General features: G+C 39.2%; 2 protein-coding genes across 11 annotated transcripts in view; one reads left to right on the top strand and one right to left on the bottom strand.

Annotated features, from left to right (window-relative positions):
* The window catches only part of LOC147007767 (uncharacterized), a 199128-nt gene that overhangs the window by 55143 nt on the left and 117520 nt on the right, over positions 1–26465 (top strand). For 2 of the 6 annotated variants that reach the window (XM_085866453.1, XM_085866456.1), the window contains exons 2-5: positions 12848–12878; positions 13113–13156; positions 20209–20239; positions 20474–20517. In XM_085866453.1, coding sequence (XP_085722579.1) covers positions 12848–12878; positions 13113–13156; positions 20209–20239; positions 20474–20517 — 150 coding nt within the window. Of the gene's footprint in view, positions 1–10085; positions 12563–12847; positions 12879–13112; positions 13157–16760; positions 19985–20208; positions 21186–26465 lie in introns of those variants that run through there. The other 4 variants (XM_085866454.1, XR_015053913.1, XM_085866455.1 and 1 more) reach the window with 4 other exon arrangements.
* Positions 9954–26465, bottom strand: part of LOC147007759 (dynein axonemal heavy chain 17-like) — a 552046-nt gene continuing 535534 nt past the window's right edge. For all 5 annotated transcript variants that reach the window (XM_085866447.1, XM_085866449.1, XM_085866451.1 and 2 more), the window contains 4 exons: positions 24118–24295; positions 16585–16762; positions 13832–14030; positions 9954–10091 (listed from right to left, as the gene is read on the bottom strand). In XM_085866447.1, the coding sequence (XP_085722573.1) occupies positions 10049–10091; positions 13832–14030; positions 16585–16762; positions 24118–24295 (598 nt within the window). In that variant the 3' untranslated portion in view covers positions 9954–10048. The remainder of the gene's footprint in view (positions 10092–13831; positions 14031–16584; positions 16763–24117; positions 24296–26465) is intronic.

The following is a 26465-nucleotide window of genomic DNA, read 5'->3' as shown; positions in this document are numbered from 1 at the left end:
TCATCAGCTAATTGCTCTTCAGTCTTAATGACATCATTAGAGCCTATAAGTTTTTTGAATTTCCAAGTCCAAGTTTCAATTTAGTACTGATCAACTTCTTCACAATGAACCGATCAACTTTTTCTCTCAAGGTTGGATTTTGTATCAGAGACAAATTATACAACATTTCTCTATCGGCTTCATGCTTTTCTTCCAACGTTGTGGTATTCCCATAATCAATATCGTGTCTCATGCACACTTCATCAACTCTATTGATAGGCTTACTCCAGGATTTAGGATTGTCTGCCTCATCTAATCTTTTATCCAAGTTTGTGCCTGGACCACAGAAAGAATACCCTGGAAGATGTAATTCCCCTGGTATTCCAGTAGTTGTAAATTTACTTCCTGAGAAAAACTTTTGTATATCTCCTCCTCGTTTGTGTTTGGAGATAAATTGATTTTTTTTTGAACCACACACCAAACATATACCTTTTTGTATAACCCTGTTATTTTTACTTTTAATATATGAAATATTATTAGTATTAGTTTTCTTTTTACATTTGAGACAATAACTCATTTATTTCTGAGAAAAATTCCTGCAGAGTGCAAAAACCTTTTTAGTTTCCAACATGCACATTTGAATCTTAATTTTTAAAACATAAAGAATCCTTAGAAATGCTTTCACTCTCTCCTCCATTTATTTAAGAAAAAAAATGAAAAACTTGAATTAAAATGAATATATTGTCGATGTCAATAGTCTTGTCGAAAGTATTTCAAATAGACTTGTCAATTCTTTGTTTTCCTCCTCGGTGGGTTGAGTTATTTTCTGTAATACCATTAATCTTTTTTTAATCTCACTGGTTTCCATATTTTGATATTTATTTTGTCTGGCTCTTTCCTCCCTCTCCTCCTTCTCTCTCTTCTCCTTTTCCTCCTTCTCTTTCTTCTCCCTCTCCTCCTTCTCTCTCTTCTCCTTTTCCTCCTCTTCCCTCTCTTCTTCAACTCCTTCCTCATCCCTTATTATCCTTGAATCGCTTACACCCCATAGAATATCATACATATATTCATCAGGATTTCTTGTTATTCCTGTATCCAAAATAATTTTTTACAACAGGAAACCAATAAAATTTCTTTTGAATTTCTAAAAGAGCCTTACCTTTTCTTAACTTTATAATTTTTTCATTATTTAACATTCTAATTAAATCTAAAGTTGTCGGTTTATCAACATCAGCATAATGCCAATCTTTTATTGAAAATACCTCATTCTTATGTTGTAGAACATATTTATTAAAATACCGAATACCCTTTTCTTGAAGGTATGCTTGGACACAGAAATGATAATTTTCTTGAAGCCTTCTTGCTGTCATTTATGTATTAGAAATATATGTTAGAATAATATTATGGCACGAAACACCTCCCCATCTTCCCATAGTTAAATCATTTTGTATTTCCTTACTTATTATATATAATCCTGTTTTTTTCTGTTTTCATGATATAAACAAGGGCAAAACCATTATTATATTTACCCTTATTAAATTCTTTTATTTGTTGTTTACTAATCGTAGCCCCACAAAACTCATTCTCGATACCAAGTGGATAATATTCTTCCTTACGAGACTGATTTAATTGTTCCAGGTCTTCGAGGTTAATTTTAAATGACCAATTATACCCTAAATCATTCATATCATACCCCCATTGTTCTATTCTCATACAAACGATACGCCCTTCTTTATAAAAATTTATTTTAATTCGAACTGTGAATTCTGTATGACCTGGAGATAATATCAACACTTCTGTATCTTTGGAATACACGGCCGTTTTATTTAAGGATATATATTGTGATAAATCGCTTAATCTCACCAAGTCATTCGCGTCAGTCGGGCTTGGATAATTTTTTTTTAATTTATAAGCATTTTTCATGTTAATATTTTTGGTTATATTATATTTATGTCGTTCAGCCTGTGCCTTTGTGTAATAATTTGATAAATCAATATCCAGTTCTTGAGATACACCAAAGATAGAACCATCTTTACCAACATAAGTCATTTATATTAGATTAAAAATAATATCATAAAAATTTTTATTTTTGTTGAGTTGAAATAACACATATAGACATAATTGACCACAACACTTGGAATTTAATTCTTGGACTTGAAATGTTTGATAAACACCATTCTGTAAGAATTTTATGACTTCAACAGGTGGTGGAAGACCAAAACTATCAAAATAATATTTGTCTTGACTATTAAAAATACAAACCCAATGAGAACCGTTCCCATTATTATCTTCTAAGTTCATAATAATATTCTTTGTATGTTTCGGCACATTTGTTAATTCATCTCTCATACAAATAACCACATTATGAATTTTTAATTTCTTACAATATTTGACAAGTTGTAAATTTGATGTTGTATTCTTTCCAAATTCTTTCAACCACTCATCAATGCTCATTTATTTATTAGAAAGATATAATCCATTACCTCTTTTCGTTAATTTTACACCTGCTTGTGCTATAGAAGAAAGCATATCTCCAACTAACAATCTCGCTTTATCAGGCAGACCTTCAAGTTTTTCAGCAAAATCTACAATTACACCACTTCCACTAATTTGTTTCTCCAACTCTTTGTTATGTCTTTCCAATTCTTTTTGAGCCTGGAGTTGAGCCTTCCTTTCGTTGGCAGTTTTCACCGCTGTTGAAATACCACCCGTCAATGCTCCAACCGCACTTAAACCAGCAAATAAAGGAATTAGAAATGGGAGAAATCCTCCACTCGTCTCTCTTATTGAATATTTTTTCAACATTGGTTTTGTCATTTTAATTTTAAGTGAGCCAGTGTCATTCAAGATTTTAACCTGTTCTCTTGTGAGCAAAACATCAATTCTTACTGCTCCTTTTCTCTGAATTGTATTAACGTTAATCGTACAAGGCTTTTGATTTTGAACACAAGATGATAGTTTATGAAGATTGATTTGATTAACATATACCCCAGTTGGTACTTTGCCACTCATTTATTTAACAAAAAATTATGTGAGACTAATCATCACACCATTATCTGTATTAATCTGCAATTCTGTTTCTTCCAAAAGCAAACAATATGTATCAACTTCTTCACTCTCTCCTCTTTCAATGTATAGGGAAGTATCCACTCGATTAGACTTTATAGTTTCCTTTTGAGCGCTCAGGTCAAACGCATAGATTGTATACAAACTTTTAAATGCTGTCATATCCAAAATAGGTTCTTTATTTCCATTACTTTCACACACCTTTTGGTAAGACTTGTATGCTTCAGCAAAATTTTTTCCCAATTAATTTCCAATCTATCTCGTGGATAAAATGTTCCATCTAGAGAAACGCGAAGTTGTTTCACCTTAGCATTATCACTCAATGCATTATTCTTATCAGTCGCAGTATCACCATCTGGCTTTTTAAAAATGATCCACAGATATCGTGGCTTTCCTTCCAGAACACCCAAATTCCACGTGTAAGTAGTTTGGTTGAGTTTAACGTGTTGACATCTTCTTTTGAGGTATGATACACTGAGTGGTTTCTTTGAGTTAAGTCTTCGATTCAACATCTCTTCTGTTTTAAGATTAGGAGTATATTCACTGATATACCAACTCATTTCCTCAATTACAAATTTATTCTGATCACTAAAAGCATTACCAACACCAAAAAGCAATCGATTTTCATTATCATTCCTTTGTAGTTGAAATCTAATTTTAAGACCATACAGAACTTTATCATGATCACAAAATCCAAATATACCTTTAAGAGGAACTGCCACAGTAAAACTATTTTCTGCTTTTGTATCATCATTATACATTCCTTTCCTTTGAGTATATCCAGGGTCTGTGTTTGTTCCCGTTGACATATCAGGAATAAAACCTTCGACAGACCCCTTTCCCATTCTATCACTGAATGTATAGAGTGTAAATTTCATCATTTCAGATACAGCAGAGACATAATCAACCGCTTCAACTTCTTGTGTTCCAATATACAAACGCACACTATCAAACATTTTCCAGAAGAAATCATTTACAAGTGTAGCGTTTGTGTTATTCCCAGCCTTAGTGAATTTAAATTTACACAACAAGAAACTTTCGGAGAGATTCAAATAGGTTTGTTGATTATTTATTTCAAAACTTTTTGTACCATTTGTATTCCAGTCTGTTCCAGTTATTGCATTTACCTTGAAGTAATCTTTTTAGTGGAGTTTGAGATAATAATAGTATCATCCAAATCATAGATACTATCAATTGCTTCCATACTTGTATTTATTTAGGAAAAAAGATGTTAAAACTTTTGAAACCCTGATCCAAGTATTTGAATTATTTTCTGTCGTTCTTGGGGGGACAACTGAGTTTTGCCTTTCTTAATTTCTTTTATTGCTTGTAATTTATGAGATTCCTTCTGAGCATCTTTTATACTCTTTACAGCACCTGCTACATTTCCCACAGCAGAAGCAGTTGAACCAATTAGATCTTTATGTTTAAGAATAGTTGAACCAATACCCATGAGAGTATCAATTATCCCATCTCCTCTAAATTGATGTCCAACACCCCTTTGTCTCTTAGGTTTATAGTATCCTCTACCAAGATACATACCTTCACCCTTGTAGTACGGGGAAAGGAACATCCCATCCCCTGTAATTATTTTATATTTTCCCAACTCGTGTTTCCTCACAATAACTATCGTATTTATTTATTGGAAAACTTCACGTAGGTGAATTCTGATGGATATAACTTCTCCATTAAAAGAAATCACACGATTATCTTGGTCGGTTATCCTAAAATTTACTCTGTGTATGGTTTTTCCTGACACAGGGAGATAAACCAAATTTTTAGGTTCCATATTGAATTTATAACCAATTGGGGTTGAGTATGCGCTGAATGAAAATATTGTATTTGTTTTTTTTCCATCATTATAAGCACCATCAATCAAATCACAGTGAATTAACACTGAATTTATTCCTGAGGATATTTGAATGACATTATCACTGTAAAACGTCCCATTAGTTTCAATCTTTTTTGAGGAGAAACCCAATAACTCTCTAAATGAATTATCAATTGTGAAATCAACCTTGTCGTTATTTTAACTTTAATCGTTGATTTTGAAGTATGTTTTTGAATGTTTATAACAATATTTTTTGGTTCATCACCCTGTTCTTTCATAAGACGAGCAATTTCGGAAGATATTTGAGAAATCTCAGATGCTCCGGGTGAGACTGTTATCGTTTTGTATCCACACCCGGATTATAACTAAACTTGTCATTTTTCTCGGTTATATTAAATAAGGTATTATAAGTTTCCATGGACAATAAAGATGCCTCATATTCTTTTGTTGTGTCAAGTTGTAGTGGGTATGGGAATGAAGATGTGTGGTCGCTTGTTGTGAAATTGAAACTAAGGATTGTGCTTCTCATCTTATTTAATATGAGATAAAATGTCTTTATATTGATATTTATTAATTATTTTCATGTTCATCAACTGGTCTAAAATGGCTGATGCTTCATTAAAACAATTGTTATTTCCAGCCTTCTTACTGCCTAACAACAATAACAGTCTATTAACTAATTGCGATGGGTCATTTGGAAGAAAACTAACACCTGAACCAAGGATACTTAAAGCCTGAATAATGTGTTTCTCCTTCTCATTCTTCCTACTTTTACCAGAAAGAATAACCTTATAATTTAGAGTGTTCAGCAGATCAATATATACTCTATCATCATTATTTTCCATATCCAATGGTTTATCAATATACTTTGATTCATCCCTCACAGTTTAACCTTGTCTTCCATCTTTTGTGAGAAGAAACATTAATCTCGGAGTTAGTTTAACAGGAGGTTGAGCAGAACCCAAGAACCTTAATTCATCAGTAAATATCAATACCTTTTCTTGAACAAGATGAAATATTGCTGGTTGTTCTGTTGGAATGAGTCCTGCTTTGGTTTTTGAATCCGCTGAATATTCATTGTTTTGAAGAGCATTCACAATATAATCAGGGGGTTGATTAATCTCTTCCAGTTGTTGAAATAAACCTTCATCATCATATTCTAATTCTCCTAAATGCTCTAATTCTTCCTCCGTCATTTGATCAAAATCTTTTAACATTTTAAGTTTTTTAGGAGTATATTCTACTGTGGGAACTGTGGAAACATCTTTCATTTTTTCTTGGGAAGTTTTTAAAAGTGGTTTAAAAAATTTCTCTTGTTTTCTTTCAAATGCTTCTTCGCCCGTTAGTTTCTGTCTGCGTTTCTTCTTTATGTCTTCCTGCTGTTTTACAACTTTTGAAACCAACTCTTGATGTTCCTTAAATCTTCTTGCTCTTTCTTTTGCATCCATTTATTTATTGTAAAATATCATTTAATGAATTGTAAAGATCAACAGGGAAATTTTCCTTTTCTTCATCATTCAAGTAGATGTGTTCAAATAAATCCTTTTCTTTAAATATTTCATCAAATTCTTTATTAACATTAATGCGAGTTGTAATTTCTTCTTCACTAATCCTTGCATCTCTGCTTTTCATACGTTTGCGTTGAGTTTCTTCATCAACATCAAAACCGAATGATAAAATCTTCACTCCGCTCAGATATTTAATAATTTGTCTCGTTCCTTCTGGATTAGTTTCTAATATCCCAACACCACCAGATTTTAGTTTCCTTAACTCACTCTTACAATGTGAATATTTTGTTGTACCAAGAGAAACCTCCTCAAATATTTGTCCTTCATTCCTCAATCGCATATGTTCCTCCACTGAAATATAGTGATAATCTTCACCTTTTACTTCTCCAGGTCTTATTGCTCTAGTTGTTGTTGATACAATGCGTATCACGGGGTGTTTTTTAAGTAAATTTACAATATTCTCATTTGTACTACACAAGAACCTTGATTTATGAAAGTTTTTTCCAGAAGCAGATTTACCCACAAGATTTATAATAATAGTTGTCATTTATATATGTAATTGTTTATAAAACAAAAAATATATCCCTTAATATCTCATCTTGTTTCACAACAATATATTTATATTTTTCAGTCGTGTGCTTCATGTAATCCTCAAATTTCTTTTTACTACATAATGTAGAACAATTATCTCTCCAAAAATTATTGATATCTATTGAATTTAACTTGAATAAAATAAAAGTATTAGCATTGTTTCTGATGGAACGACGAGGAAGTTGAAAGTACGATTGACTAAGATAAATACAATTACAAGAAGAATGTCTCCCTCTTGTGTAGTAGCTGTCCATTACCGTTTGGTTTCTCTCATTAACACAATCATCAAAGATAACGAGGTTCTTTTTTGATTTATCCAAATCTTGGGGAGACGGTATATCATCCGTATTATCACTAAGAATACAAGTTATAGGATTTGATTTCTTTTTACATCTCTGTGTATCACAAAATAGTTGAATTATATCTTCAATGTTATAATCATTTAGGTTTTTTTGACGTTTAAATAAACCGATTATATCTTCTTTTTGAAGACCAGCATTAAAACCTTGTGAGAGTAGTTGATACTCTGGTTGAAAACTCGACTTTGTGAAAATTATTAAATTATCATAATCTAAAAAGTTGGGAGTGAGGAGCATTTTTAAAAGTAAGCAGGTTTTTCCACATCCACTTGAACCAACTATGAGACATCTTAATGAATTTGGGAGATTTTTATGGTTGTTAAATTTTATCTTATTTTCCCAAATAGGTAAAAAATCATTCATTTATATATTTGGAAAACAGGTTATTTAATTTATTATTGGCTTTTTTAGAAACTCTATATTTTATCGTAAGTTCAGGTTTAATTTCAAGATAATCCATTATTTTATTTATACAATATCTTGTGTTGATATTTCCCTGAAAATTACATCCATGAATAATATATAACAACAATCCTTTGAACATTTCTCTTATACGTTCAGTTTCTTCCCTTGTAAGGAAAGGTGTGTTATCACCCTCATACTTTACATTCATTTCTCTAATCAATCTTGTAAAGTAATTCATTTTTGGTGTAAATCTAAAAGAATTATTTTCCTTTTTATATTTTTTATTATCATTAATTAGAAGATAATCACAGAATATACATTGTTTATAAGCTTTTGAGTCTGTGTTTAATCCCCGTCTTTCACACGCAGGACAATTCTCAAATTTGTCATATGGAGAATCAGGAAAGTCTAGCATATTTATAAAGTAAAACTTTACTTAAACTGAAATTCATCTATACTTTCAGTTGTATATTGGCTCATATTTAATAATATTACCATCGATATCGATATACTTTTTTTCATTATCAGATTCAACGACAACATTTTTTATATTAAAGGTAATTTTAAAATGATCGTTAACTACTATTGAACGAAATGTCATTTCACCTGATATATTAACATCCTTTATTTCATCAGGATTTACATCTTTAGGGTTGTTGAAAAAAATACAAATTTCTCCTTGCATATTACAGATGGTCTTATCTTTTCTTTCTAAAGCTTCATCCATAAGGTTTTTGTTTTTGATACTTTTTCTTGTTTCATTGCTTTTTCTAGTTTTGAATATATTACCAGAAGGAGAGGAGAAACTTTTGTTAGAGATACTTTAATTGATGTTCTACCAGGTATACTCAAAGCCCTTCCACTGAAGGAAATTGAAGAACTCATCATATCCACCATAATTGTTTTTATCCAATAGTTGTTATATTTATCTTTGTTCAATTTTACATCCTTGACATATTTCTCAGTATCTTTAACAAATGAAGAGATTGATTGAAACTTGTCTTTTGTGTCTTGAAACATTGTATTTATTAAGTGAAAAAGTTGGAGGATAAAATGGTTTTAAGCACAGATTCACCTGTAAAATAAACGAAATTTTCATCAAGAAAATTTTAGTTTAAGCAAAGATTTATTATATAAATATGGTGAATACAACATACTGCGATGTTTGTAATCACGAATATAAACATTATAGAAAACACCTCCGAACCAACAAACACACATTTAATCCATTTCATAAAATATCTCCTCTTGAGTTGGAAAGAAAACATTGTGATATCTGTTCAAAGGATGTTTTGAAGAGAAGTTATAATAGACATCTTCAATCACAAAAACACAAGAAAAATGAGTTTAAAGTAAAGGGAGACAATTATATTGAAAACACTGATGGGGCATTTAAAGGGCATATAAAAATAAGGATTTTTCAATTTGGAGAACCCGGTCCATCATCAATAGCTGAATCAATTGAAATAGTGAAACCTGATGTTGAAAAAGTTATTTAAAAGACATTAAAAGAAATGAAATGAACTATATCCCCATGAAGTTTGAGGACGATCCGATCAAAATTACTCAAAAAATAAGGGTTTCGTCCACTTTCCGGATTTGCAACAAAGTGACCTTGACCTTTGACCTTCAAAATTTTATGTGCTGAAAGGGACCTCTATAGGCCTCAGATATGCGAAGTTACAAAAATTTCCAATGATAACTGTGCTCTGCAGAATTTTTTATACGTGATTACAGACAAAAAAAAAAACATACAAATTGACTTTCATATCTTGCAAAAACTTCGTTTTGCCAAGATAATAAATTCCAAGAAATCAAACTGATTAAGAAAGCAATGGAACTCTGGAATACCACATTGAAAGTGCAGCACCAGAAGGAAATGTCAAAATAGCAGATGTGAAGATATAGCATGGGATCTTCCAGGGAGACAGTCTTTCCCCCTCTTGTTTTGTCTTGCTCTGAGTAACCTCATCAACAATCATGGACATGGATACACCCAAACAACCAATAGAAAAACATACAAAGAATCAGGAAAGGTAACACACCGACGATACGTGGATGGTTTTAAGCTCTTCCTGACCGAGCTGTTGTACCATTTGAAATTCTGGTTGGGTCACAATAACCAAGGCCGAACTGGCCAGAGCCATGACCACCTCACGAGGAGAAACCAACAACGCTACCAAAGCGGACTCAGCAATGGCAACAAAACGAGTTATTTTTCAATTCAACAACAACTCAACAATTCCGGCTCCGCTCCAGACATCGTGACATTCACTAAATCAATGAGTTCCTGTGTTAGTACACAGCACGGATCAGCACGGGAAACTGTCCATCTCCTCCAGGTGAGGAACCCACCTGTGGTGGGGAAGAACCGTCATCAAGAGGAAAGGGCTATAGCACAATCGAGCAAAAGGTCAAACTGATCAAAGTTCAGAACGAACCAAGTGTCATCACATGATCGACTGTAATATCATATTTATTAATTAATAACTATAATGTCCTGTAGAGCGCACGGTAGTTGTAGTTTTGAAGAATTTATGTGTTTGAAATGGTCACATTGAGATTTCCGATGGTAAGTCAAGGTGATGATGGTTTAGCGGTGGCGAATGTTGATTGGTGATGGTAAAGGCCCATTCACACCTTGACGTTTTGGCCAGCTTATGCCGATTTTTGGAAAATTTGACTAAAACGCTGGGACACGTCGAATACGTTATGGGTACGTTTTGTATATGTTAAGACCACGCTGAAAAACACTGCCATAAGTGGTAGTACGCTGGCTTTAAACGTTGAACTTTTGGGTTTTCCTCAAATTTTTTCATGCTTCAAATTTTACGACCTATGCCGGCGTATGACACATGTTCCGCTACGCTGGCCATAAGTTGTAGGCACGTTATGCGATCGTTGACCTACGTAGAAACACGTTACTTGTAAGTTACTCATAAGTCGAAACACGTCGAGGTAATGTTTAGCGTACCCGAAACTTATTTCTAACCTATGAGTAACGTTTTGTAAGCACGCTACACGAACGTTGTTCACACTTTGCAACACGTTACTTGTAAGTACTACTACGACTTCTACTACCACTACTACTACTACTACTACTACTACTACTACTACTACTACTATTACTACTACCAACATCGACATCATTAAATTCTCTCGAACTACTACTTCTACTACTACTACCAACATCGACATCACTAAATTCTCTCGAACCAATACTAATACCAACATCGACATCACTAAATTCTTTCGAACTACTACTACTGCTACTACTACTGCTACTACTACTACTAATACTACTAATACGAACAGTGACATCACTAAATTCTCTCGAACTACGACTACTCCCAACATCGACATCACTAAATTATCTCGAACTACTAATACCGCTACTACTACGACGACTAACATCGACATCACTAAATTCTCTCGAACTACTACTACTACTAGTAACATCGACATCACTAAATTCTCTCGAACTACTACTACTACTACTACTACTGCTACTGCTGCTGCCACTGCTACTGACATTGAAATCTACTCAACATGGAGTCTGGAACACTGACGGGTTCCTCTTGTGAAGCCCATTTGTATATACCAATTCCCTTAAACGCTGCCAATACGCCATAATACGGTAGCTGTAAGTTAGAAACACGTTCAGTAAGTTCTGTGGTCGTCCGGAAGACGTCAATCAAATTCGTCTCCATACGCCAATGTGCGTTTGAGATACGTTACACATAGGTTCAAAGCACGCTACTCATAGCTTCAAAGCACGCTACTCATAGGTTCAAAGCACGCTACTAATAGGTTCAATGAACGTTACTCGTAGGTTAAAAATTAAGTTTCGGGTATGCTAAACATTACCTCGACATGTTTCGACTTATGAGTAACTTACAAGTAACGTGTGGCCGACGTGTGTAAACGATTGCGGAGCGTGCCGAGAACTTATGCCAGCGTATGCGGAACTTGTGAGCCATACGTCGAGTACGTCGTAAAATTTTCAGCATGCTTGAAATTTCACGACGTACCAGACGTACCACGTAATATGCTAGCGTACTTCATTGTTTTTCAGCGTGCTCCTAACGGATACACAACTTACCCATACCGTATTCGACGTGTCCCAGCGTTTTAGACACATTTTTCAGAGGTCGGCATACGCTGGCAAAATCGTCAAGGTGTGACTGGATGTTGACACTTCCAATTTTCAGGCGGTTATGATTTAAATCGGCGAGCGGCAGGTTTTTAACAGAGAGCGCCACGAGTTCGTCGGCGAAACGTGCAGCGTACTATGACTAAGTTAAACTATCGTTGGGCATAGATTGTGAACGCCGACAACAGGCTAAGCATTCGTTGGTATAAGTTATCTTTAACACAACAAAACGTTCTGTGCCCGTTACTAATACGTTATGCATACGACCAACACGTTATGAATACGACCAAAACTTTAAAAAAAAACCTCAAAACTTCAGCGTACGCCAACGTTTTACGTGCACTTTTATACGTTGCCATTCGTGGCTAAAACGTCAAGGGGTGACTGGGCCTTAAGTAATAATGGTTTTGATGGTGGTGGTTGATAAACGATGCTTGATGATCATGGAAAGTTCGAATGGTGAGTCTGGTGAAGTACTTGCCGTTTCGGCGGTTACCTGGTGCGATGAGTACGAGCTATTCCAGAGAACTGTGCCAGGTGTTGTCAGTTCCTGCTGTTCTTGAGAACACCTGGTTCGTCAGTCAGTGCCTGCTTCTCCGAATAACACCTGGTTCGTCAGTACCTGCCGTTCTAGATGTTGTTGGTGCAGTACATATAGATTCAGGAGTGGCAGGTGAGCGCGATTGGTTGACTGCCCCTTCGGAACGTGAACCCTCCTTCCGATCACAATGAAGGTTGTCTGTCCCTGTTTGCACACCTGGATTTGTGGACCTCATTTCGTTCCGAGAACATTTTGAACATACCTGTTAATTCATGAACTTTTTCAATTCATGAGATTCAACTCATATTTCCGAATTCTTATTTTATTAATATCATTATCGTTTATTAATCTCATGTCGTCATGTCACCCCCCCCATCCCTCCACCCACTCTTCCCTTCTCTTGTAACTCTTCAACAGTCTGGTTACTCGAGCGATACCTCCCGAAGTGGTGAGTTTTATCCTTCCTTGTTCGAGGAAAGAGAAAATGTTTTTAACGTTCAAGAACGAATCAATGAATGAATAACCTTGGAAATGGTTGAATGAATTATGCTGAACACAAAAAAGGTTATTATTCGTTCAACAAACTCTCAGCAATCAAACGATGGTATATTAATTGTTTTATAGTGAAATATTTTTAAAATCCGGATTGTAATGAGTTATTTATTTAATATTTTCACCAAAGCTCATGGATCTGCAGGATCTACGTTCTCTCTGCAGGATCTACAGGTGAGAAACCGAAACTTGAGCTCGTGTGGATCTTCGCACCGAACTGGTCCGTTCGATGGTTTCATGTTCGTTTTTTCACTTGGATCATGAACGGTTTTGGATGGGATTCACGATCCTTACCCGAGCAATGGATGTGTTGGTGATTGAGAGTGTCGGGGTCTGTGGGGGTCTTTATGCAACTCTTTCTTGAGCAGTTCATGTGCTGCTCACATTTAAACCGTCAAACCCGGGTTCGATTCCTTCCCGCACAACAAACTGTCACCTTGCTACGTCACGGGCAGCCATCCTTCGGGTGAGATGTTAAGCCGGCTGTCCGTCATATTAGCATTCGCAGTGAGACGTTTAAGAACCTTCAATGTCTTCCACGAAGAGTCGGTGAGTTATCACCGGCACCCTGTACAAATTACAAATCCCTGCCCTGAGTGACTGTTGGGAAGGAAAGGTAAACCCACTCTTTCGAATCGAATGATGAATGAAGTGATGAGGTATAAAATGATGTCATACATGTACAAGAGGGAGGGGAACACGTCATGGATGGGATTTCCATTCACAATTCAATTCCGGCTCCGCTCCAGACATCGTGACATTCACTTAATCAATGAGTTCCTGTGTGAGTACACAGCACGAATCAGCACGGGAAACACAAGTTCTCGGTACGGAGTGAACGTCACGTACCGGGTCTGGACCCCTTGTCCTCGGGTGCACCGACCATGGACCCGCGATCTTCCGGAGAACCTCCCGGACCGACCACGTATCCTCCATCGGAGCCGCTCGTGGATCCCGGGGTGTTCTCTGAGATCTCGAGTCATGGTGGACCGCACGTGGTGTCGGGTGAAGGACGGTACGCTATGGTAAACCGAGGGAAGAGCGCGAGCTGTTTGGGGAAAAAGCGAACAGAGAGATCGCGGTGTCTGATTGGTTCTCGCCACATCACGTGTCCATGATTTGAAATAAATACAAAGATTGAACGTTTCGTTTTAACGGATTGTTTGTGTTTCAGATTGTGTTGTGAAAGTGAAAATCGAGTCCGAGTTCGTCGATGATTATTCCCTTGATACGAAACATCGTTCTTTATTTTCTATTTATCGACAATCTTCCTTTCATAACGGAGTTATAATTATATGGGTATGTGGGTATGTAGGGTATGTGGGTATGTAGGGTATGTAGGTATGTATCATCTACTCCTCCGGGAGGATTTGACCGAGGAAGCTGAAACTTTCAGGGATTAATGAGGGAACCCCGACATTGTGTCTGTGCAAGTTTCGATTGATTCCATCAAGTTTTGAGGAAAAAGTTAATTCAGGACTCTATTCATGACGATAGGAGGAAAACCACGGGGTGACCTTCCCGGGTCAGATTACGGTCACGTGTGTGTCCGAGTGGTGCTCAGGTTTCGTACACCAGACGACGGTCTCCTTGGGTTAACCTGAGGCTGTCCCTTCGGGTGAGTGCCTTTAATGTCCTTTCCCTCAGAGAGGATGATCACCTGTCTCTGTTATCATCTGAGCTCAAGCGTTTAACCCGAACACCTCTCGCTTGGTGTGCGTGCGGTAACAAAAAAATAAAACAAGCCTGTAGGCAGCCATGGGTCGCCGAGCATCCGATGACCTTTGACCCCTGATCTGAGTTAATCTAGTACTAAGCACTTACGAAATTGCAATCGAATCGGTTAGCCCGTGAATGAGCAAGGGGGCTTTGAATGGTCATTTTGCCCGAAAAATGCACTCATTGACCTTTGACCCCTGACCGAGCCGAGATAGGTCAATATGTCCTGAAGCAAAGTTCTAGTACTCATTGAGTACGATGTACCTATGAACTTGAACCGTTGCCAGATATCTCCTAAAATGACAGACGAGGTTTTGAAAATGGCGACTTTCACAACTTTGGTGACCTCGTGACCTTGACCCTGACCTCGAATCCGGGAAAAAATATGTCGTTGGGTATCACTCATCGACCTCTGCCCACATACCAAATTTCATCAAGATAGGAAGTAAAAAGTTTTCTTTGCACCTGAGTACCTGAGTACCTAAGTACCTAAGTACCATTTTCTTTGTACCATCTTCCAGGTTACGTGGCGGCCAAACGGGACGGAAATTCAAAAATCTGTTCCGTGAGATACAAGATAATATTTTTTACTATCATCATCAATAAACAGTTTCCGAATATCTTGTAGAATGGCAGACAAGATAGGTTTTGAAAATGGCGATTTTTATAACTTACGTGACCTCGTGACCTTGACCCTGACCTTGAACCCGGACAAAAGTTATATCGTTGTGCAACACTCATCGACCTCTACCCACATACTAAGTTTCATAAAGATCGGAAAGAAAAATTGTTGACGGACGGACGGACAGACGGACGTCCGTACGGACGGACATTTGGTCCGGCTTTATTCGGTCATCTCGGCAGAGATGACCTAAAAAATGCCACCAAACATTAAAATCCAGGCCCAGATAGAATTCCAAACTTCTGGTTGAAACAACTGACCCTCTCCACAATCACGACACCAGGACATTCAAACAATTGATCCAAGAGGAAAAGGAAGTTCATGAGTGGTTTGAAGAAGGAAACACATTTCTCATCTAAAAATCTGAAGAAACCAACTTCCTCACAAATACAGGCCAATAACATGTCAACAAAAAAACATGCAAACTTCTAACAGGAATCATCACAGAAATTACGTTCCATCACCGAACCCAACAAGGTTTCGAGGTTGAACAAAAGGGCCACCACCCACTACTGAACAAGGCCCAATGTGAAAATTTCAAAGTGCGAAGAACCAAATTGTCCACCACCTGGATGGACCACAAGATAACTTTTGCGAGTGTTCCACATTCATGGATGATAAAATGCATGTAAATATACAAAATCAATCCCAAGAAATCAAACTGATTGAGAAAGCAATGGAACTCTGGAATACCACGTTGAAAGTGCAGCACCAGAAGGAAATGTCGAAATACCAGATGTGAAGATATAGCATGGGATCTTCCAGGGAGACAGTCTTCCCCCCTCTTATTTTGTCTTGCTCTGAATAACCTCATCAACAAACATGGACATGGATACACCCAAACAACCAATAGAAAAACATACAAAGAATCAGGAAAGGTAACACACCGACGATACGTGGATGGTTTTAAGCTCTTCCTGACCGAGCTGTTGTACCATTTGAAATTCTGGTTGGGTCACAATAACCAAGGCCGAACTGGCCAGAACCATGACCACCTCACGAGGAGAAACCGTCAACGCTGCCAAAGCGGACTCAGCAATGGAAACAAAACGAGTTATTTTTCAATTCAACAACAATTCAACAATTCCGGCTCCGCTCCAGACATCGTGACATTCACTAAATCAATGAGTTCCTGTGTTAGTACACAGCACGGATCAGCACGGGAAACACAAGTTCTCGGTACGGGGTGCACGTCACGTACCGGGTCTGGACCCGTTGTCCTCGGGTGAACCGACCATGGACCTGCGGTCTTCCGGAGAACCTCCCGGACCGACCACGTATCCTCCATCGGAGCCGCTCTGAGATCTCGGGTCATGGTGGACCGCACGTCGTGTCGGGTGAAGGACGGTACGCTGTGGTAACCGAGTGAAGAGCGCGAGCTGTTTGGGGAAAAAGCGAACAGGGAGATCGCGGTGTCTGATTGGTTCCCGCCACATCACGTGTCCATGATTTAAAATATATACAAAGGTTGAACGTTTCATTTTAACGGATTGTTTGTGTTTCAGATTGTGTTGTGAAAGTGGAAAATCGAGTCCGAGTTCGTCGATGATTATTCCCTCGACACGAAACCACGTTCTTTATTTTCTGTTTTTGTATTTATCGACAATCTTCCCTCCATAACGGAGTTATATGTGGGTATGTGGGTATGTAGGTATGTATGTGCGTGCATGCGTCAAGACACGCCTTTTTCCAGGTAGACCAGGTGGGTTTTTTTTGCTCCCACACGGTTTTATAGGGAACCCGCGGTTAAAAAGAAAACCAAGCTGTTTGGGACGTCGTGCAGCACCACCAGGATGAGGGAGGGACAGTGAACAACTCGAATAAAACTACTGAATGGTCTCGTTGATCATTTATTATTTAATTTATACAACAGCAGACTGAATGTTTGTAATGAATGGTGACGATGACCCTCAAAAACTGTCCATCTCCTCCAGGTGAGGAACCCACCTGTGGTGGGGAAGAACCGTCATCAAGAGGAAAGGGCTATAGCACAATCGAGCAAAAGGTCAAACTGATCAAAGTACAGAACGGACCAAGTGTCATCACGTGATCGACTGTAATATCATATTTATTAATTAATAACTATAATGTCCTGTAGAGCGCACGGTAGTTGTAGTTTTGAAGAATTTATGTGTTTGAAATGGTCACATTGAGATTTCCGATGGTAAGTCAAGGTGATGATGGTTTAGCGGTGGCGAATGTTGATTGGTGATGGTAAAGGCCCATTCACACCTTGACGTTTTGGCCAGCTTATGCCGATTTTTGGAAAATTTGACTAAAACGCTGGGACACGTCGAATACGTTATGGGTACGTTTTGTATATGTTAAGACCACGCTGAAAAACACTGCCATAAGTGGTAGTACGCTGGCTTTAAACGTTGAACTTTTGGGTTTTCCTCAAATTTTTTCATGCTTGAAATTTTACGACCTATGCCGGCGTATGACTCACATGTTCCGCTACGCTGGCCATAAGTTGTAGGCACGTTATGCGATCGTTGACCTACGTAGAAACACGTTACTTGTAAGTTACTCATAAGTCGAAACACGTCGAGGTAATGTTTAGCGTACCCGAAACTTATTTCTAACCTATGAGTAACGTTTTGTAAGCACGCTACACGAACGTTGTTCACACTTTGCAACACGTTACTTGTAAGTACTACTACGACTTCTACTACTACTACTACTACTACTACTACTACTACTACTACTACCAACATCGACATCATTAAATTCTCTCGAACTACTACTTCTACTACTACTTCCAACATCGACATCATTAAATTCTCTCGAACTACTACTACTACTACGACTAACATCGACATCACTAAATTCTCTCGAACTACTACTGCTACTACTACTGCTACTACTACTAATACTACTACTACTACTACTACTAACATCGACATCACTAAATTCTCTCGAACTACTACTAATACCAACATCGACATCACTAAATTCTTTCGAACTACTACTACTGCTACTACTACTGCAACTACTACTACTACTAATACTACTAATACGAACAGTGACATCACTAAATTCTCTCGAACTACGACTACTCCCAACATCGACATCACTAAATTATCTCGAACTACTACTACTGCTACTACTACGACGACTAACATCGACATCACTAAATTCTCTCGAACTACTACTACTACTAGTAACATCGACATCACTAAATTCTCTCGAACTACTACTGCTACTACTACTACTACTGCTACTGCTGCTGCCACTGCTACTGACATTGAAATCTACTCAACATGGAGTCTGGAACACTGACGGGTTCCTCTTGTGAAGCCCATTTGTATATACCAATTCCCCTAAACGCTGCCAATACGCCATTATACGGTAGCTGTAAGTTAGAAACACGTTCAGTAAGTTCTGTGGTCGTCCGGAAGACGTCAATCAAATTCGTCTCCATACGCCAATGTGCGTTTGAGATACGTTACACATAGGTTCAAAGCACGCTACTCATAGCTTCAAAGCACGCTACTCATAGGTTCAAAGCACGCTACTAATAGGTTCAATGAACGTTACTCGTAGGTTAAAAATTAAGTTTCGGGTATGCTAAACATTACCTCGACATGTTTCGACTTATGAGTAACTTACAAGTAACGTGTGGCCGACGTGTGTAAACGATTGCGGAGCGTGCCGAGAACTTATGCCAGCGTATGCGGAACTTGTGAGCCATACGTCGAGTACGTCGTAAAATTTTCAGCATGCTTGAAATTTCACGACGTACCAGACGTACCACGTAATATGCTAGCGAACTTCATTGTTTTTCAGCGTGCTCCTAACGGATACACAACTTACCCATACCGTATTCGACGTGTCCCAGCGTTTTAGACACATTTTTCAGAGGTCGGCATACGCTGGCAAAATCGTCAAGGTGTGACTGGATGTTGACACTTCCAATTTTCAGGCGGTTATGATTTAAATCGGCGAGCGGCAGGTTTTTAACAGAGAGCGCCACGAGTTCGTCGGCGAAACGTGCAGCGTACTATGACTAAGTTAAACTATCGTTGGGCATAGATTGTGAACGCCGACAACAGGCTAAGCATTCGTTGGTATAAGTTATCTTTAACACAACAAAACGTTCTGTGCCCGTTACTAATACGTTATGCATACGACCAACACGTTATGAATACGACCAAAACTTTAAAAAAAACCTCAAAACTTCAGCGTACGCCAACGTTTTACGTGCATTTTTATACGTTGCCATTCGTGGCTAAAACGTCAAGGTGTGACTGGGCCTTAAGTAATAATGGTTTTGATGGTGGTGGTTGATAAACGATGCTTGATGATCATGGAAAGTTCGAATGGTGAGTCTGGTGAAGTACTTGCTGTTTCGGCGGTTACCTGGTGCGATGAGTACGAGCTATTCCAGAGAACTGTGCCAGGTGTTGTCAGTTCCTGCTGTTCTTGAGAACACCTGGTTCGTCAGTCAGTGCCTGCTTCTCCGAATAACACCTGGTTCGTCAGTACCTGCCGTTCTAGATGTTGTTGGTGCAGTACATATAGATTCAGGAGTGGCAGGTGAGCGCGATTGGTTGACTGCCCCCTTCGGAACGTGAACCCTCCTTCCGATCACAATGAAGGTTGTCTGTCCCTGTTTGCACACCTGGATTTGTGGACCTCATTTCGTTCCGAGAACATTTTGAACATACCTGTTAATTCATGAACTTTTTCAATTCATGAGATTCAACTCATATTTCCGAATTCTTATTTTATTAATATCATTATCGTTTATTAATCTCATGTCGTCATGTCACCCCCCCCATCCCTCCACCCACTCTTCCCTTCTCTTGTAACTCTTCAACAGTCTGGTTACTCGAGCGATACCTCCCGAAGTGGTGAGTTTTATCCTTCCTTGTTCGAGGAAAGAGAAAATGTTTTTAACGTTCAAGAACGAATCAATGAATGAATAACCTTGGAAATGGTTGAATGAATTATGCTGAACACAAAAAAGGTTATTATTCGTTCAACAAACTCTCAGCAATCAAACGATGGTATATTAATTGTTTTATAGTGAAATATTTTTAAAATCCGGATTGTAATGAGTTATTTATTTAATATTTTCACCAAAGCTCATGGATCTACAGGATCTACGTTCTCTCTGCAGGATCTACAGGTGAGAAACCGAAACTTGAGCTCGTGTGGATCTTCGCACCGAACTGGTCCGTTCGATGGTTTCATGTTCGTTTTATAACTTGGATCATGAACGGTTTTGGATGGGATTCACGATCCTTACCCGAGCAATGGATGTGTTGGTGATTGAGAGTGTCGGGGTCTGTGGGGGTCTTTGTGCAACTCTTTCTTGAGCAGTTCATGTGCTGCTCACATTTAAACCGTCAAACCCGGGTTCGATTCCTTCCCGCACAACAAACTGTCACCTTGCTACGTCACGGGCAGCCATCCTTCGGGTGAGATGTTAAGCCGGCTGTCCGTCATATTAGCATTCGCAGTGAGACGTTTAAGAACCTTCAATGTCTTCCACGAAGAGTCGGTGAGTTATCACCGGCACCCTGTACAAATTACAAATCCCTGCCCTGAGTGACTGTTGGGAAGGAAAGGTAAACCCACTCTTTCGAATCGAATGATGAATGAAGTGATGAGGTATAAAATGATGTCATACATGTAGAAGAGGGAGGGGAACACGTCATGGATGGGATTTCCATTCACAATTCAATTCCGGCTGCGCTCCAGACATCGTGACATTCACTTAATCAATGAGTTCCTGTGTGAGTACACAGCACGAATCAGCACGGGAAACACAAGTTCTCGGTACGGAGTGAACATCACGTACCGGGTCTGGACCCCTTGTCCTCGGGTGCACCGACCATGGACCCGCGGTCTTCCGGAGAACCTCCCGGACCGACCACGTATCCTCCATCGGAGCCGCTCGTGGATCCCGGGGTGTTCTCTGAGATCTCGGGTCATGGTGGACCGCACGTGGTGTCGGATGAAGGACGGTACGCTATGGTAAACCGAGGGAAGAGCGCGAGCTGTTTGGGGAAAAAGCGAACAGAGAGATCGCGGTGTCTGATTGGTTCTCGCCACATCACGTGTCCATGATTTGAAATAAATACAAAGATTGAACGTTTCGTTTTAACGGATTGTTTGTGTTTCAGATTGTGTTGTGAAAGTGGAAAATCGAGTCCGAGTTCGTCGATGATTATTCCCTTGATACGAAACATCGTTCTTTATTTTCTATTTATCGACAATCTTCCTTTCATAACGGAGTTATAATTATATGGGTATGTGGGTATGTAGGGTATGTGGGTATGTAGGGTATGTAGGTATGTATCATCTACTCCTCCGGGAGGATTTGACCGAGGAAGCTGAAACTTTCAGGGATTAATGAGGGAACCCCGACATTGTGTCTGTGCAAGTTTCGATTGATTCCATCAAGTTTTGAGGAAAAAGTTAATTCAGGACCCTTCGGGACCCCCATTCATGATGATAGGAGGAAAACCACGGGGTGACCTTCCCGGGTCAGATTACGGTCACGTGTGTGTCCGAGTGGTGCTCAGGTTTCGTACACCAGACGACGGTCTCCTTGGGTTAACCTGAGGCTGTCCCTTCGGGTGAGTGCCTTTAATGTCCTTTCCCTCAGAGAGGATGATCACCTGTCTCTGTTATCATCTGAGCTCAAGCGTTTAACCCGAACACCTCTCGCTTGGTGTGCGTGCGGTAACAAAAAAATAAAACAAGCCGGTAGGCAGCCATGGGTCGCCGAGCATCCAATGACCTTTGACCCCTGATCTGAGTTAATCTAGTACTAAGCACTTACGAAATTGCAATCGAATCGGTTAGCCCGTGAATGAGCAAGGGGGCTTTGAATGGTCATTTTGCCCGAAAAATGCACTCATTGACCTTTGACCCCTGACCGAGCCAAGATAGGTCAATATGTCCTGAACCAAAGTTCTAGTACTCATTGAGTACGAAGTACCTATGAACTTTCATTCGTATCGGTTAACCCGTGTAGGAGCAAGGGTGCCTTGAATGGTAATTTTGCCCGAAAAATGCACTCATTGACCTTTGACCCCTGACCGAGCCGAGATAGGTCAATATGTCCTGAAGCAAAGTTCTAGTACTCATTGAGTACGATGTACCTCTGAACTTGAACCGTTGCCAGATATCTCCTAAAATGACAGACGAGGTTTTGAAAATGGCGACTTTCACAACTTTGGTGACATCGTGACCTTGACCCTTACCTGGAATCCGGGTAAAAATATGTCGTTGGGTATCACTCATCGACCTCTACCCACATACCAAATTTCATCAAGATCGGAAGTAAAAAGTTTTCTTTGTACCTGAGTACCTGAGTACCTGAGTACCATTTTCTTTGTACCATCTTCCAGGTTACGTGGCGGCCAAACGGGACGGAAATTCAAAAATCTGTCCGGTTAGATACAAGATAATATTTTTTACTATCATAATTAATAAACAGTTGCCGAATATCTTGTAGAATGGCAGACAAGATAGGTTTTGAAAATGGCGATTTTTATAACTTACGTGACCTCGTGACCTTGACCCTGACCTTGAACCCGGACAAAAGTTATATCGTTGTGCAACACTCATCGACCTCTACCCACATACGAAGTTTCATAAAGATCGGAAAGAAAAATTGTTGACGGACGGACGGACAGACGGACGTCCGTACGGACGGACATTTGGTCCGGCTTTATTCGGTCATCTCGATAGAGATGACCTAAAAAATGCCACCAAACATTAAAATCCAGGCCCAGATAGAATTCCAAACTTCTGGTTGAAACAACTGACCCTCTCCACAATCACGACACCAGGACATTCAAACAACTGATCCAAGAGGAAAAGGAAGTTCATGAGTGGTTTGAAGAAGGAAACACATTTCTCATCTAAAAATCTGAAGAAACCAACTTCCTCACAAATACCCGCCAATAACATGTCAACAAAAAAACATTCAAACTTCTAACAGGAATCATCACAGAAATTACGTTCCATCACCGAACCCAACAAGGTTTCGAGGTTGAACAAAAGGGCCACCACCCACTACTGAACAAGGCCCAATGTGAAAATTTCAAAGTGAGAAGAACCAAATTGTCCACCACCTGGATGGACCACAAGATAACTTTTGCGAGTGTTCCACATTCATGGATGATAAAATGCATGTAAATATACAAAATCAATCCCAAGAAATCAAACTGATTGAGAAAGCAATGGAACTCTGGAATACGACGTTGAAAGTGCAGCACCAGAAGGAAATGTCGAAATACCAGATGTGAAGATATAGCATGGGATCTTCCAGGGAGACAGTCTTTCCCCCCTCTTATTTTGTCTTGCTCTGAATAACCTCATCAACAAACATGGACATGGATACACCCAAACAACCAAGAGAAAAACATACAAAGAATCAGGAAAGGTAACACACCGACGATACGTGGATGGTTTTAAGCTCTTCCTGACCGAGCTGTTGTACCATTTGAAATTCTGGTTGGGTCACAATAACCAAGGCCGAACTGGCCAGAGCCATGACCGACCACCTCACGAGGAGAAACCGTCAACGCTGCCAAAGCGGACTCAGCAATGGAAACAAAACGAGTTATTTTTCAATTCAACAACAATTCAACAATTCCGGCTCCGCTCCAGACATCGTGACATTCACTAAATCAATGAGTTCCTGTGTTAGTACACAGCACGGATCAGCACGGGAAACACAAGTTCTCGGTACGGGGTGCACGTCACGTACCGGGTCTGGACCCGTTGTCCTCGGGTGAACCGACCATGGACCTGCGGTCTTCCGGAGAACCTCCCGGACCGACCACGTATCCTCCATCGGAGCCGCTCTGAGATCTCGGGTCATGGTGGACCGCACGTCGTGTCGGGTGAAGGACGGTACGCTGTGGTAACCGAGTGAAGAGCGCGAGCTGTTTGGGGAAAAAGCGAACAGGGAGATCGCGGTGTCTGATTGGTTCCCGCCACATCACGTGTCCATAATTTAAAATATATACAAAGGTTGAACGTTTCATTTTAACGGATTGTTTGTGTTTCAGATTGTGTTGTGAAAGTGGAAAATCGAGTCCGAGTTCGTCGATGATTATTCCCTCGACACGAAACCACGTTCTTTATTTCCTGTTTTTGTATTTATCGACAATCTTCCCTCCATAACGGAGTTATATGTGGGTATGTGGGTATGTAGGTATGTATGTGCGTGCATGCGTCAAGACACGCCTTTTTCCAGGTAGACCAGGTGGGTTTTTTTTGCTCCCACACGGTTTTATAGGGAACCCGCGGTTAAAAAGAAAACCAAGCTGTTTGGGACGTCGTGCAGCACCACCAGGATGAGGGAGGGACGATGAACAACTCGAATAAAACTACTGAATGGTCTCGTTGATCATTTATTATTTAATTTATACAACAGCAGACTGAATGTTTGTAATGAATGGTGACGATGACCCTCAAAAACTGTCCATCTCCTCCAGGTGAGGAACCCACCTGTGGTGGGGAAGAACCGTTATCAACAGGAAAGGGCTATAGCACAATCGAGCAAAAGGTCAAACTGATCAAAGTACAGAATGGACCAAGTGTCATCACGTGATCGACTGTAATATCATATTTATTAATTAATAACTATAATGTCCTGTAGAGCGCACGGTAGTTGTAGTTTTGAAGAATTTATGTGTTTGAAATGGTCACATTGAGATTTCCGATGGTAAGTCAAGGTGATGATGGTTTAGCGGTGGCGAATGTTGATTGGTGATGGTAAAGGCCCATTCACACCTTGACGTTTTGGCCAGCTTATGCCGATTTTTGGAAAATTTGACTAAAACGCTGGGACACGTCGAATACGTTATGGGGACGTTTTGTATATGTTAAGACCACGCTGAAAAACACTGCCATAAGTGGTAGTACGCTGGCTTTAAACGTTGAACTTTTGGGTTTTCCTCAAATTTTTTCATGCTTGAAATTTTACGACCTATGCCGGCGTATGACACATGTTCCGCTACGCTGGCCATAAGTTGTAGGCACGTTATGCGATCGTTGACCTACGTAGAAACACGTTACTTGTAAGTTACTCATAAGTCGAAACACGTCGAGGTAATGTTTAGCGTACCCGAAACTTATTTCTAACCTATGAGTAACGTTTTGTAAGCACGCTACACGAACGTTGTTCACACTTTGCAACACGTTACTTGTAAGTACTACTACGACTTCTACTACTACTACGACTACTACTACTACTACTACTACTACTACTACTACCAACATCGACATCACTAAATACCTCTCGAACTACTACTACTAATAACATCGACATCATTAAATTCTCTCGAACTACTACTTCTACTACTACTACCAACATCGACATCATTAAATTCTCTCGAACTACTACTACTACTACGACTAACATCGACATCACTAAATTCTCTCGAACTACTACTGCTACTACTACTGCTACTACTACTAATACTACTACTACTACTAACATCGACATCACTAAATTCTCTCGAACTACTACTAATACCAACATCGACATCACTAAATTCTTTCGAACTACTACTACTGCTACTACTACTACTGCTACTACTACTACTACTACTAATACTACTAATACGAACAGTGACATCACTAAATTCTCTCGAACTACGACTACTCCCAACATCGACATCACTAAATTATCTCAAACTACTACTACTGCTACTACTACGACGACTAACATCGACATCACTAAATTCTCTCGAACTACTACTACTAGTAGTAACATCGACATCACTAAATTCTCTCGAACTACTACTACTACTACTACTACTACTACTACTACTACTACTACTACTACTACTGCTACTGCTGCTGCCACTGCTACTGACATTGAAATCTACTCAACATGGAGTCTGGAACACTGACGGGTTCCTCTTGTGAAGCCCATTTGTATATACCAATTCCCCTAAACGCTGCCAATACGCCATTATACGGTAGCTGTAAGTTAGAAACACGTTCAGTAAGTTCTGTGGTCGTCCGGAAGACGCCAATCAAATTCGTCTCCATACGCCAATGTGCGTTTGAGATACGTTACACATAGGTTCAAAGCACGCTACT

Source organism: Eptatretus burgeri, chromosome 26, assembly GCF_056783735.1.
Source record: "Eptatretus burgeri isolate ZD-2024b chromosome 26, Ebu_testis_v1, whole genome shotgun sequence".
In the NCBI taxonomy this organism is placed as follows: Eukaryota; Metazoa; Chordata; class Myxini; order Myxiniformes; family Myxinidae; genus Eptatretus; species Eptatretus burgeri.
This window is presented reverse-complemented; position numbering and strand designations above follow the sequence as displayed.